Raw genomic sequence first — 12,761 nt, 5'->3', positions numbered from 1 at the left:
TGCACATCTCAGGCTCACAAAAAAATCAACCAACAACAAACCAACCAACAAACCATCAAACAAAGCCATCTCCAAAAACCAACCAATCAACCCCAGAACCACCAGAAAAGAGCCCTTCCAAACCCAAAAAAGCCAACCCTAAAGTTATTATTTGACTACAGTGACCATATTAAGACAAAATATGGCATATTCAGAATTGCACCAGTTGCCCACTCCTCTCAACAATACTCAGGCATGTGAGAGCTGTATGAAGGTGGGCAGAAAGGCCTCACATAAGGTACAGACTCAGGAGAACTCCACACTTCTTGCCAGCAGCTAAAATGCTTACGAGACTGCACAGAAGGGATACAAGCTGTTTTTATAGTTTCACTGCAGAAACAGTGGCAAGGGGAAGTGCTTTTCCATGGCAAGGAATGACTGAATTTTCAGGCTATATTTGAAAAGCTGAAAACTTGGAAGGCCTCCCATAACATGCAGTCCCAGAAGGGCTGAGAGTGCAATTCGTTTCTGCAGTCTTATAACCCTGACCTATATAAATATATACATTTTTTGCCGTTACCTACATTACTAAACTTCCAATCCAAACTTGTAACTGTACTGAAATTTTACACAGAAAATATTAACACAACCACCTTAGGCATCACCATAATTGCATACATTTTGGTTAAGTTGAAAAAGAACAGCATTAACATTTAAAAATAAAGACTGGAAATGAAGGACTAACAGCTGAGATGCCTACAGATTAACCCATGAAACATTAATGAAAAATTCTGAGCTTTAATCCCATTTTACCTAAACTGAAAGATCTGCTAAATTGCAGTGCAAATTTGATGTACACTTTAAATTGGAGGGCTATACCGTCTCCTACAGAAATGTATGGAATATAGGCCTATAACTGTAAAATATGGAACAGAAAAAAACCACAAACCACCAGCACATTATGAAAAGGTAATAAAGAGAAGCACAAGAAGATTGTTCAAAGTAAAATTTCTCACAGTGCTTCCTTTATGGTGATAGGAAAAGAAAAAAAAAGGAAGAAACCCATACCCAACCCCAAAACACAAACCCCCAGGACCCATTCTGTACGTGCATTTTTATACATTATTGGAAAAATTCCTGAAACCTAAAATATTAATACAATTAATAATAACAAAAGAACCTTAAAGGGAAATCTAGAGTTTCTTGAAGTTTCTTGAAGATCACTCCTCTCACTTCCCAAAAGATATAAAACCATGATAATTAGCAGGGCACAGCAGAATGAGTAAAAACAAAGAAAAAACATACCATTTATTTCTGGCATAATAAATTAGGATCTCATACCTAGCCTTGAGAAACAGAGTTAGAAAAACTACACTGTTCAATTTCAGACTATTTCTTCTCTTACCAACATACAAATGTCCATGGGAAGAAAGACCTTCTGTCTTGTACAGTGATACGGAGTTGCTCTTAAACAGGTAACTATGCCTTGTGCTTTCCCAATGTGACTGGCTGCATGGTCAGCATGGATGTCCCTCACACCTAAAATTACAGAAACAATGTTTAGAAACACGCAGTCAGGCCTTTTGAGAGGTATAGTCTTTTCTGATGCCTAGCTCAGTCATACTTTAGGAAAGCTATGTGCATTGGTCCATGATAGAACTTTCCATGTGCATAAACTACCTTGAGATCTCATCTCAGAGGTGCAAAACAGCAGGAAAATTCATTCATTTCCACATCCAGGAGCAAGATGCCTCTTGTTGCAGTATCTGCAAATGCTCTTAGCAGAACAGCACCTATTCAGATATAACACACTGGTACACAAACTTACTTTCAGTAGCATATCCTCTCCCAGGATAACAGAATTTCAAGAACTGCTTTTCCTGCCAGAAAAAGTGTGAGATTCCTGGCAAGCATTAATGCTTACAGTGTGGTTTCATGATTAGCTGCAGCTGATTCATCAGTGTAGTGAAGTCAAAGAGAATGCTCCTATGCTTCACCCCCCAAACCCATATTTCTGCCCCCTCCCTTGTGCTGTCAGGAGCAATGAGGCAAAATGAATCAGATCACCAAAACAACAGAAAACTAATGTTAGTTACTGCACAGTCATATAACTGTGAGAACTGAAAGAGGGAGATGAGTGGGCCAGAGTAGCACCATTGCTCTTCGTGGAAAGACCATACAAGCTTGGCTTGGGCTGATTATAAAGCTGAATGGGGATGACAATTTAAATTGAAATTTATAAAAACTCTTAAAAGAAGCATCATTCTACAAAGACAAAAAAATGAGGATACAGCAATTACAGATCAGTGAGCCTAACTGACATCTGGAAGTAACACTGGGGGTACCAGATTCACTGCAGAAGCCTGTCTGGGTCTTCACTGGGTCTCGAAATCCTCTGTGAAAGAGTGACTATATCCACACTGCAGGGACTGATTTTGGCAATGGCAGCAGAAAGCTAAGTGTGGCTTGGAGGAATCAATGGACATTATTTACTAACTACTTAGGTAATTAGTTAGAGAGCACAAATATTAGTATTTTTAAATTACAGGAGTTGAGAGGAAGTATCAGGACTTTAGACAACAGTATTACCAGCCAAAATGAGCTTGACAAAAGAAATAAGCTGAAATCAGCAAGAATAAAACAGCGCTAGTACCGGGAGAGTACACACTGGGAGAGATACAGCAGGAGACTGGTCAGGAATAAGAGTCTAAAAAGCACAAGAAATTTAGCAAACAGGTCCACCTAGTATGGAAAACACTGCTGATGGGCAACACCAAGAAAGGGGCTGTATTTGATTTGTTTCTCAATTTGTGAGGAAAAATAAATAACAAAAGTTAACTGTTTAATATGCAGTGAAGGATACTTTTGCTTAGGTATTTTGTTACATCTGTATTTTTAAGAGAAGTTAAATATGACAATAGAACACTTAGAATATCCAGAGTCTCCATATAGATTTTCAAAGACAGTTTTATCTGATTTGTACAAGGAGTGAGTGATCCAAGCATGACTGAACTTATTCAGGATTTCTCAGAATGGAAGACACTGACATTTCTCATACTCCTACATTTCTTCAGCAAGAGGTTCAGAAAGACATTTGCAACATTTCACTGATTTCCTACTGAGGAAGCAAACGTCAGATATTAAGAAATAAGTTCCTAAATTCTTCCAAAGAATGTACTCACCATCTCTCTCTTTTTACTTCTCTTTTTTCTATTTTTAACTTTTAACATCAGTATTTGCCTTTGATCAGATTAGTCTGATAAGCAAGAGGAACATATTGCTACTGCAATACTAAACACTAAATAATAATAATATTTTTCACCCTTTTTTTCAATCAGAGCTCATATTAGGAATACTTCCATAATGCAACAGACACCTATATGAAAATTACCCTTTTCTTCACTACAAATGAACAGTTCTATGGGTATTCTCAGTTCAGCCAGAGAGAAAGGAAGAGTTTCTAACCAGCCTAGAGCCTGAGAAAGAGTTGCAAAGGAATGTAAATAATTCTCTCTTTTGTTGTTCATGTTGTTTATAGATATATTCTGCCACCGTGCGTCATTCACGGCACACCAACTGTGTGAGATGTTTTTAAGACCAATGAAATCAGTCTGCATGATGCTCTCTATAAAAGAGCGATGTATTTGGAATAAAGTAGTTAGTGTTCACATCATCTAGCCCTCTGAACTGGAGTTTCTTTCCTGTCCTGCCTCAACAGCGACACAGTTATTTCCCAGTCTGTGGTTCTTACATTAGACATGACACAGACAGTAGCTCTTGATCACAGGGATCATCTTTGTTGCAGTTTGTCCTAGTTCGTCAATTACTGATAGTTAACCTACTTCTAGGATTCAGACCCAAATTTACAACACCACCAACGGAAGTTTATAGGTTGGGAAGCTGGCTGTTTCAAGATAATCATTGTCCATCACTGCAATATAGAACAACAGCTGCAGGATAGCTACAGCATTTTGTATTCTGAGAAGTAGGAAAATCGAAACACAGTGAAGAGCTGAATCTTCCACATTCTGTAAGAGGAGCAAGAACAGAGAAAACAAAGCAACAAAGAATAGCAGGAACTGCACTTCAATAAGCTCTGCACTGAGCAGCTTCCAAGGAAAGCACAGAGAGAGCTGCAGTACCATTCCACATTTATGGTTCAGAAGTCAAAAGATACCTGAAGTTCCACCTAGGACAACTTTTACTGAAATTAAACTCCTGTGGGAAAAGAAAGGGCTTTTTGAAATACCAATAAATATTGTACTTGCACTAATGAGGCTTCAGCAAAACCTAGAAAGAGGGGAAACACCTACCCAGCGTTTCCAAGGTGAGGTACAAGAGAGCACTCTGAGTGTTCTCAGCGTATGTTTCGAGCTCCTGGATGTTACGGTACGCTCTGTCATCCAAATTCTTCTCCTGGAATACAAAGACGGAGTTTCAGTAGAACACAAACATAACTGCTGTTTGTACAGGCTTATTACTACAGTCATGTCAATCCAGTGCACTACCAAAAACAAAAAAGGACAAAATTGAGAGACAGAGAGAGAGTATAAATGAGGACAGAAGCAGTCATTAAAGCATATAGCAAGTCTAACAAATAACTATGCTCAACTGCAGCCAAGGAGCAAATACAACTTTCTGCAATAATATGAAATTAGAGTTCTCCATAAAAAAAGAAACAGCAAAACCAAAACATTATATGGTATTCTTACATTATAGGGCTGTCAATTTTAATATTTAATTTGCATGTGAAGCAGACAGAAATTTAGATAAATAGGAATGTATTTTTTAAAAACATAAATCTATGAATGCACAGAAGTGTTAAAGTCATGTGAAAAACTGTAGATTCACAGAATCATAGAGTGGTTTGGGTTGGAAGGGACTTTAAAGATCACCTAGCTCCAAGTTCTCTGCCATGGACATGGAAACCTTCTACCAGACCAGGTTGCTCAGAGGCCCACCCAACCTCTGAACACCTCATAGAGACCCCACAACCTCTTTGTTGTCCATTCCCACAGTAAACAATTTCTTTCTCAGATCTAATCTAAACCTACCCTTTTTCATCCCAAGGTCATTCTCCCTTGTCCTATCACTACATACCCTTATCAAAAGTACCTCTCCAGCTCCTGTAAGCCCCTTCTAGGTACTGGAAGGTGCTCTAAGGTCTCCCCAGAGCCTTCTCTTCCCCAAATCTCTCAACCTCTCTTCACAGGAGAGGTGTTCCAGCCCTCTGAACAACTTAGTGGTGCTAATAAATAATACACCCAAAACTATAACATCCTCCAGCATCCCTCCTGTCTTAGCATTTTCTGTTGAAACATACCGCTCTTAAAGACTAAAAAAGTCAACATTAAGCAAGTCTGAAGTCTTTCATAGTAATGATCCTCTGCAAGTAACTGACCATCAATTTGTTCAATTTATAGCTTCACGAGACACTTACTTTAGCAGCAAAATTAGCTTATGAGATTCCTGCACTCTGCTTTTCATTTTTGTCCTTGTGTCAGAGTTTGTAGCAATGTTACTGTACCAGTGATGTTCTTAACCTTGTTTTTTCCCAGGAAAAAAGGTGACTACTTTAAACTTCATGTGACTTAATTGCTCCAGTTCACACCACTGCTTATAAATAACTCCACAGCTATGATAAGGAGTAGCATGAAAGTGTGGCAGAAGGGTTCAGATAGGTAATTTAATTTTTAAGATTTTATATCCACATGAACTAACAAACTACATCAATTTAAGACAAAAATAAACAAAGGATTCTATTAGCCATTTTGGCAGAAAGAACTAAAACTATAAAGAGTAGCATCAAGGAAGAATTTTTTAAAAATGTAGCAGTATCATTTTTCAAGAGAAATACTACCGTCTGGAAAATTACATAAGCTTTTGTTTTACATGCAAACCTATAAAAATAAGGAAAAGAATATCCAAATATGACTAAAGCCAGAATCAGACTCTGAAGGGTAAATACTTACTCTTTCATCTATGATCTTCATGAACCACATTTTAGTCAAGTTATGCCTCTTGACAGCCTGAAAATTGTCAAATGAAACCTCCACGTTAATGTATATAAAGTGATGGTAGTACTGCATTCTGAAGGCTGAAATACATTTTAGGTATTTAATACAAGAATTGTATTCACTGGGTTAAACCAAAGTGGCAAGTCAGTGGAAAATGAGACTCTTTTTCAAATAAAAAAATTTTCAACTGGCATTTACTGCAAACTGCTGCATACAGAAAATTAAATACCAGACATCACGCCAGCAAACTAAAAGCATTTCTTTAAAAAGGTTTATGAAATTAATTTATTCTTGGAGTCATATGTTCCCACAAAATATTTGCAGATAACTATGTTCACTTTCCAAAAAGAACAGAGTTTTCTCCAGAGTCTAGCAATAAAAATATGTCCTCTGTAAATTCTCAAAAAAATGTCAGTACAACATACCAATACATACTGTAAAGACAGAATGCTAACAATGCAGTACAATTAATATTATGGGTTTGTTCAAAAAAATATCATACAGCATCTCATATTCACACATTCTTATTTTGGTTCTTGCCTTATATTTGACTTCCTTCCTGTGCCACTTCATTCTATCATCTTACCTTCAATCCTCTTAATTTCACACTTTGAATTTTGCAGAACACGTTTTCAGAAAAACTAAAATCACATGTAAAAACATCTATAAACAAAACTTACGGAGCTGATTTCTCACAATTTAGTCCTTATTGCTCACTTTCAACTTCTTCTTCACATCCATCATATTAGTAAATATTTTTTCAAGGTTTGACAAGACCAGATCTTGTTGATTCTACAAATTCTGCTTGAGTCAGTACTCAGTATATGAAAAGGCATATTTTAAGTTATAACTACAAATGTCAGTTTTTAGTCTCACTTGCTCATCTCCAGTATCATTTTTTAAATGAAAACCTTGAAATACTAACAGGACAAGACTTAAAGGACCAAACTCAACTATGCTAAATTACACAATTTGTATATTGCATCCATTCAAACATGTGGATCCTCATTTCTCCGAAGTTTGAAAAAGTTGGCTTCTTCCACAGAAATGAACAGAGAATTAGGTCTCACTTTTCATACATTCGAAATAAACAGAAAAGATCACACATAACACAGTTGCTGTGTAAGTTTATATTAAAGTCACCAAAAGCTGAGCTATTAATAATTCTAGAAATAGTATTAAAGGCTATTTATCTACTTTACTAGTGCATAAAAATTTGGAACCCAAATGCAAGTATTCTGGGATATACAAAACTTCAGGAACACATTTAAATATCGTAACTTAAATTTATTCTGGAAAACCACACCGTCCTCATATAAACTCAATAGCAACAAAGGAATATACATATAATATGCTGTGCAAAGACACATTAATTCTATTAACAGTTCCACAATGCTTGTGAGTTCGGGTGTCTTTCCAAATCCTTTTTTCTAAGAATTGCAATGATATTCTTGGACATTTGTGAAGTCATGGGCTTCAAATAGGTCACTCTTGGGGTATTTGCTGAAATATGGAAATAAAATCCCATCTTGACTGCAAAAGTCACCAAGTCAAATTGAATTGCTAGTTCACTCCAGTGCTCTACAGTGCTCAGAGCTATCAGAACTCCTAAAAATACTTTCTGAATTATTTTTCATCATCTTATTTTGCAAGCAGTTTTGTCTGGATGGTATTATATTGGACTTCCTTTATAGAAATCATGCCTACGGTGAAATCTCACCAAAGACCATTCTTCCTCCACTTCAAAATCAATTTTCTGTTCTGTCAGAAAGGAGTACATCTGGCAGTCTTAGCTATTGGAGAGGGTTGCAATTGGTATCCCAGAATCAGAATGACTTCTATCTGAATACGCTACTGGTTTTGGCTAGGATAGAGGTAATTTTCTTCACAGCACTTTTATGACACTGTGTTCTGGAAAAAGTGTTGTTGGTTAGAATGGATACAGCACGGCACACACAAAACACTGACATTACTTCCCACAGTAATATAAAGCAAATTTTAGGTCAAGAAAGGTGTATTTTACCCTCCACAGTTCTGTAGCAACAGGCTGATGTGGTGGGTTATCACTGTATATGTCCTCCACAGCATCTCTCCAGAACTGCATCCGCATCAAACCTGTCGTTTTCTGAGTTATGGAGTCTTTAATCTGGAAAGAATACATCTGGAGTGAAATTCAGTGTCTTTAGGACACTTAGTCTATCTATGCTGAAGATAGACACAGTACACAGTCAAATTCGGCAGAGAAAGAGCTCAGTTCTGAATTGATATTTATTCCTCATAAAGCTTAGGAACACTACATAGAGTAAATGCAAAATCTTCACCACAACCTGATTTAAAAACCCACAGAGATTAAGTACTGGGCAACCCTCACTTTAGCTTTCTCAGAATAAAAGCAGTGGTGACAGCAGCGAGGGAGGGCACACCACAGGTTGCCAGAAGTACAGCGTACAGAAGCTGGTAGGAGTTTTGCCTGGTCAGCTTATTTTCTGGATCAGTCCTTTCTGGCAAGCACTGCCAACTTTCCTGGTTGCACTGACAGTTTCTGGCCATCTCACAAATCTGAGAGACTGCAGCCACTCCTCTACCACAACTCTCTAATAACAAACTTCCCTCCTGCATCCTTTTCATCACCTCGCTTCCATCAACAAAGACTTGGTCCTGATTATAGCATCCCATTTTTTTGACCAACCTTCTACAGTTAGGATTTAGCTGCACTTTACCCATTAACTGTACGTGAAGCCAGGATTTAGATGCAATCACATAACAGTATCAAGAACCACTACCTGTTTGCTATAACTCAATTTTAAAATGCATAAAGAAAAAAGTCATAAAAATTATACCCATAAACAAAATAATAGGGCAGGCTGGGTAATTTCCATGGGCCATTCAAAACTGGAGGTTTTATTTATTCATAGCCTTTGACTGTATAAAAGTTAAAACCTGGCAAAACACCACCGACTACAGAAAGAGTACTTAGAAGTGTAATTTAGAACATCAAAATTGTTATTTTAAATTTCCAGAGTTCACAAATGTATTTTAATACCTGCCTGAGCCAGTTCCACATTAAAGGCTCTCAAGGCAAAAGCAGAGGTTCGAGATTCCACAGGCAACAGCAGAGAACACAGAAACCCTTCATAGTCACGCTTCCTATAAAAGAATCAAAATGCACATTTGTTATTTATAGCTCTAAGTCAATTGGATGTGCTATTCCTTAGCACTAAACTCCTGAAAGGGTCACAATAAGTGACTCAAAACTCCAACTCAAAACTCGGACTTTGCAAAAGTAGAAGCTTTTAGGCTTGTTTTAAAGACCAACTCCAAGTGAGAGGGCAGGCTGTCTGAACTCTCAGTGCACCTCTGAAATCCACATCTCAAGATATCTGGCTACAGGCACGGAGCAAGGCTGCGGCAGAACTGCAAATAGAATCCAGATTGTCCGACTTGCAGATTTCTGTTCCAAACACGAAACCACATTTCTTTAAAACTCTGTGCTTTGGAGCTTGGCAGAATACTACTTGCTTAACCATTAAGTTTTTGTTTACTGGCAACTATATTCAAAGCATAAAACCTCTGGGAGTTGGCAGTTTCGCGGCAGGTAACTCCTTGCCAACCTGGAGTGATGTGCCTTTGTTTGGCCACATGGGTGTGCCACAAAATAAAAAACAGTGCTCACAATCATGAACTACAAAATCACTCCATCTAACAAAAACACCTGACCGCCTCTGAAAAGTTAAACTGCTTGTTTTGAACATTTTTGTGTACTTTCTGATAAGCCTGAAACCTGATTCTTCCTTAGAACAAGACGAACCCCCAAGTTTGGCCTGGAGAGTGGAGAAGCAGGTGTCAAGGAAAACACATGTACTCATTTCCATTAAGTTTGCTGTTCTTGCATGTACTCATATTTATTTTGAATATGATCTTAAAATAGAAAGACAAACTAAACCTAAGGGTTATTACGGTTGCTACTTTTAGCATCAAACAAAAAGGAAATGAAGTTTACCAGAGATGCTTAACCCTACAATATACAGCAGCTGAAAACTAGCAAATGCTTTGTTTCCATAAACTGTTGTCAGACTCTTTTAGACCTTGATGCAAATACAGAAATATCAACCAAAAAAATGTACATTTTTGAGCTGTAGTAGGCTTTAAAGAACACGTTCATATTACAGAACAGATACACGAAACCTCCCTCAGTTAAAACACTTTTTGAAAAGTACTATCAGCTCAAAACCTAGTATTTTTTTCAAGACTAATTGTAGAAATACCCATTATTGTCCATCCTAGACAGAGCTGCATGGTTTACAGCCACATTTTCCCAGTTCCAATCTGTCTATGTTGTTCACACAACCCAGAACCACCTCTGCTTTCAGAAAGGAAACAAAGAAATACATTACACAAAGTACACAGCAACACAACAGAGAAAATTGTCTTCCCTCTGGAAATGCTGTTGACATGGTGGGGTTTTGGTTGTTTTTTTTCCAATTATTCCAGGCTTAAAAATTTAAGTGCAGCAAATCCATTAAGCCTCAGTAAAATAAAATTGATATTGCTGTAGATCACGTTCCACCCCAACCTTCTTCATGTATCAGTGTAAGGAATGTAGAAAGGAGGGAATGACCTTAAGTCAAGTATTAAGTTTGTTTGATAAATAATTGAGTTTTTTCAAATAAGTATGAGCTTAAATATGAACCCACAGACAGAAGAAAAATTAGTAATGGTTAAAACTGGACTTTCCATATAATGAATTTCTAATAAAGCTATCAATCCACAAGCTTGTCTTTGAGACCAGGCATCCTTGACAGTAAAAGACATAAAACATACCTATAAGGAAAACATTTTTTTAGTCAAATAGCTTGAAGTTAATTTAGTTATTTAACAGAAAAAGGAAGACCAAAGAGAAAGGGCATCTTCCATATTGCAAAAACAAATATACATCATTAAAGCACAACTCAGTTGTATTTCCTAATGTGTTGGAGTATCAAATCCAGAACTAGGGAGTTGCTGACACTGGCATAGCCCCAAGTGTTTTATTTCTGTTTGAATAACAATTCCTTCCACTTATTTTTTGTAGTTATTATTTCCATGCAATAGCTGAACTACTGGGAACAGCAGGTTCAATTAAATAATGCCAAAAGCATAACCACCTTTCATTTTACTATTCTTAATGCTTATGTATTTTTCTAATTAGTCCTTTTATCATTTAATAAAAATACATATAAAAAAGTTTTAATTCAACCATCTCATTGGAACCTAACTATTCTGTTCACAATTGCTTGCTACTGGAAACATTTCACCTGCAGATAAAATCTACCTGTATATTAGGTGTACACACAGCCTCTGGTCTCCTGAGTATCAGGGAAACAAATCCTGGGTAGAATGACTAGGAAAACAAAGCTGTATTCTGAAAACCATGAAAAATGCAATGTAGCTATCCATTCTGGTGCATATGTACAGGTCAGCTTCTTGGTGCTATACTGAACATTTAAGATTGTCCCATTTCTTTCCCTTGGTTTTCCTACCTCAGACATTATTGAAGACCACACACAATGTTCTGTCTTTTTACAAGCACCAGTTTGGAGAAGATAATCTTGTTCCACTCTTTCTATGCACACATGGAACCCTTCTCCCAGCTTTTGTCAATCATCTGGAACAACAGCCTCCAAAGAGAAGTTACCTAGGTCTTTACTAAGAGACTTGTTTAACATCTTACTTTACAAAGAACTGAATTCCTGGGAACTCCAAAGCAGCCAAGGGGGCGGCCCTACACATTGTTTACGGCCCAGAATCCAAGAACAAAAAGTGCCCTGACCTGGAAGTGTCTGACTGCACTCCTGCTCCTCTTGGAACATTTTGTGTTTGACAAAAAAAAAAAAAAAAAAAAAAAAAAAAAAAAGGGATGTTTTGGAAACACAGCCTTTCTCTTGCGTTTAGGATAGAGCAGGTACTGAGCTGCTCCAGATGTCCTTTGGCCCGTTTTTCCAAGGAGCACTCAGGAAGCATGGCTAGCTCTCAGTAGCCAAGATCTGAAAACACCCAATGTCTTTAAACATCCCCGTGGGTGATTTCGCTCTGCAGAACGCCGCCAGAAGGGAACAAGCACGTTCAGTACTCCTGCAGAAACGCAGCCACGCGGGCGGGAGCAGGGGCAGGTACTGCCGTGGGAGCTGCCCAGGAAGGTGGCGCAGCGTCCCTCCGGCCACATTCAGCACCCCCTGGACGCGTTCCTGTGTAACCCGCTCTAGGCGACCCTGCCTGGGCGCGGGTTTGCACTGGCTATCTCCAAAAGTCCCTTCCAACACAAACTAATCAGTGATTCTGTGGGCAGGCTGAATCATCCATGCAGCCCAAAATACGCGCCTGGTTTCCATGCCCCGACACGCCGCGGTCGCGCCGGCCCGCCGCCGCCGGCCACACGGGCTATTTCGGGGCCAGGAGAGCCCGAGGGCGGCCTGGGCAATCCCAGCCATCCTTTCCGGGAACTCGTCAGCGTTCCCGTCGGGTGGGAAGCGCTGCCGCGCTTTCCCAGGCCGGACTCGCCGGCCCGCTCTGCACCCCGCGCCCGCAGCCCCCCGCGGCCGGCACTCACCGCACCAGCTCGGCGCAGTACTGCACCGCTCCTCCGGCCGCCGGGCCGCTCCAGCCCGCCGCCGCCGCCCTCCCGCCCAGCGCCGGCGGCCGCGGCAGGCGGCGGCCGATCGCGGCCCGGCGCAGCGCGGCCCGCGCCATGCTGCCCGCCATGCTGCCCGCCATGGCCACGGCCGCCGG

The 12,761-nt window shown here is 39.3% G+C and overlaps 1 protein-coding gene across 8 annotated transcripts in view; it reads right to left on the bottom strand.

Moving 5' to 3' along the window:
• The window catches only part of NDUFAF6 (NADH:ubiquinone oxidoreductase complex assembly factor 6), a 26,549-nt gene extending 13,788 nt beyond the window's left edge, over positions 1 to 12,761 (bottom strand). For 3 of the 8 annotated variants that reach the window (XR_005979233.2, XR_012054230.1, XR_005979234.2), the window contains exons 1-6: positions 12,583 to 12,755; positions 9,044 to 9,143; positions 8,020 to 8,142; positions 5,952 to 6,008; positions 4,293 to 4,395; positions 1,385 to 1,518 (exon numbers count right to left, since the gene is read on the bottom strand). Coding sequence is in view for 5 of the 8 variants with exons in the window: in XM_030266441.4 (XP_030122301.4) it covers positions 1,385 to 1,518; positions 4,293 to 4,395; positions 5,952 to 6,008; positions 8,020 to 8,142; positions 9,044 to 9,143; positions 12,583 to 12,746 (681 nt within the window). In the remaining 3 variants the exon portion in view is untranslated. Of the gene's footprint in view, positions 1 to 1,384; positions 1,519 to 4,292; positions 4,396 to 5,951; positions 6,009 to 8,019; positions 8,143 to 9,039; positions 9,144 to 12,582 lie in introns of all 8 variants that reach the window. The other 5 variants (XM_030266443.4, XM_072924838.1, XM_030266441.4 and 2 more) reach the window with 4 other exon arrangements.

The sequence above is a fragment of the Taeniopygia guttata genome, chromosome 2 (assembly GCF_048771995.1).
Source record: "Taeniopygia guttata chromosome 2, bTaeGut7.mat, whole genome shotgun sequence".
NCBI lineage: Eukaryota > Metazoa > Chordata > Aves > Passeriformes > Estrildidae > Taeniopygia > Taeniopygia guttata.
This window is presented reverse-complemented; position numbering and strand designations above follow the sequence as displayed.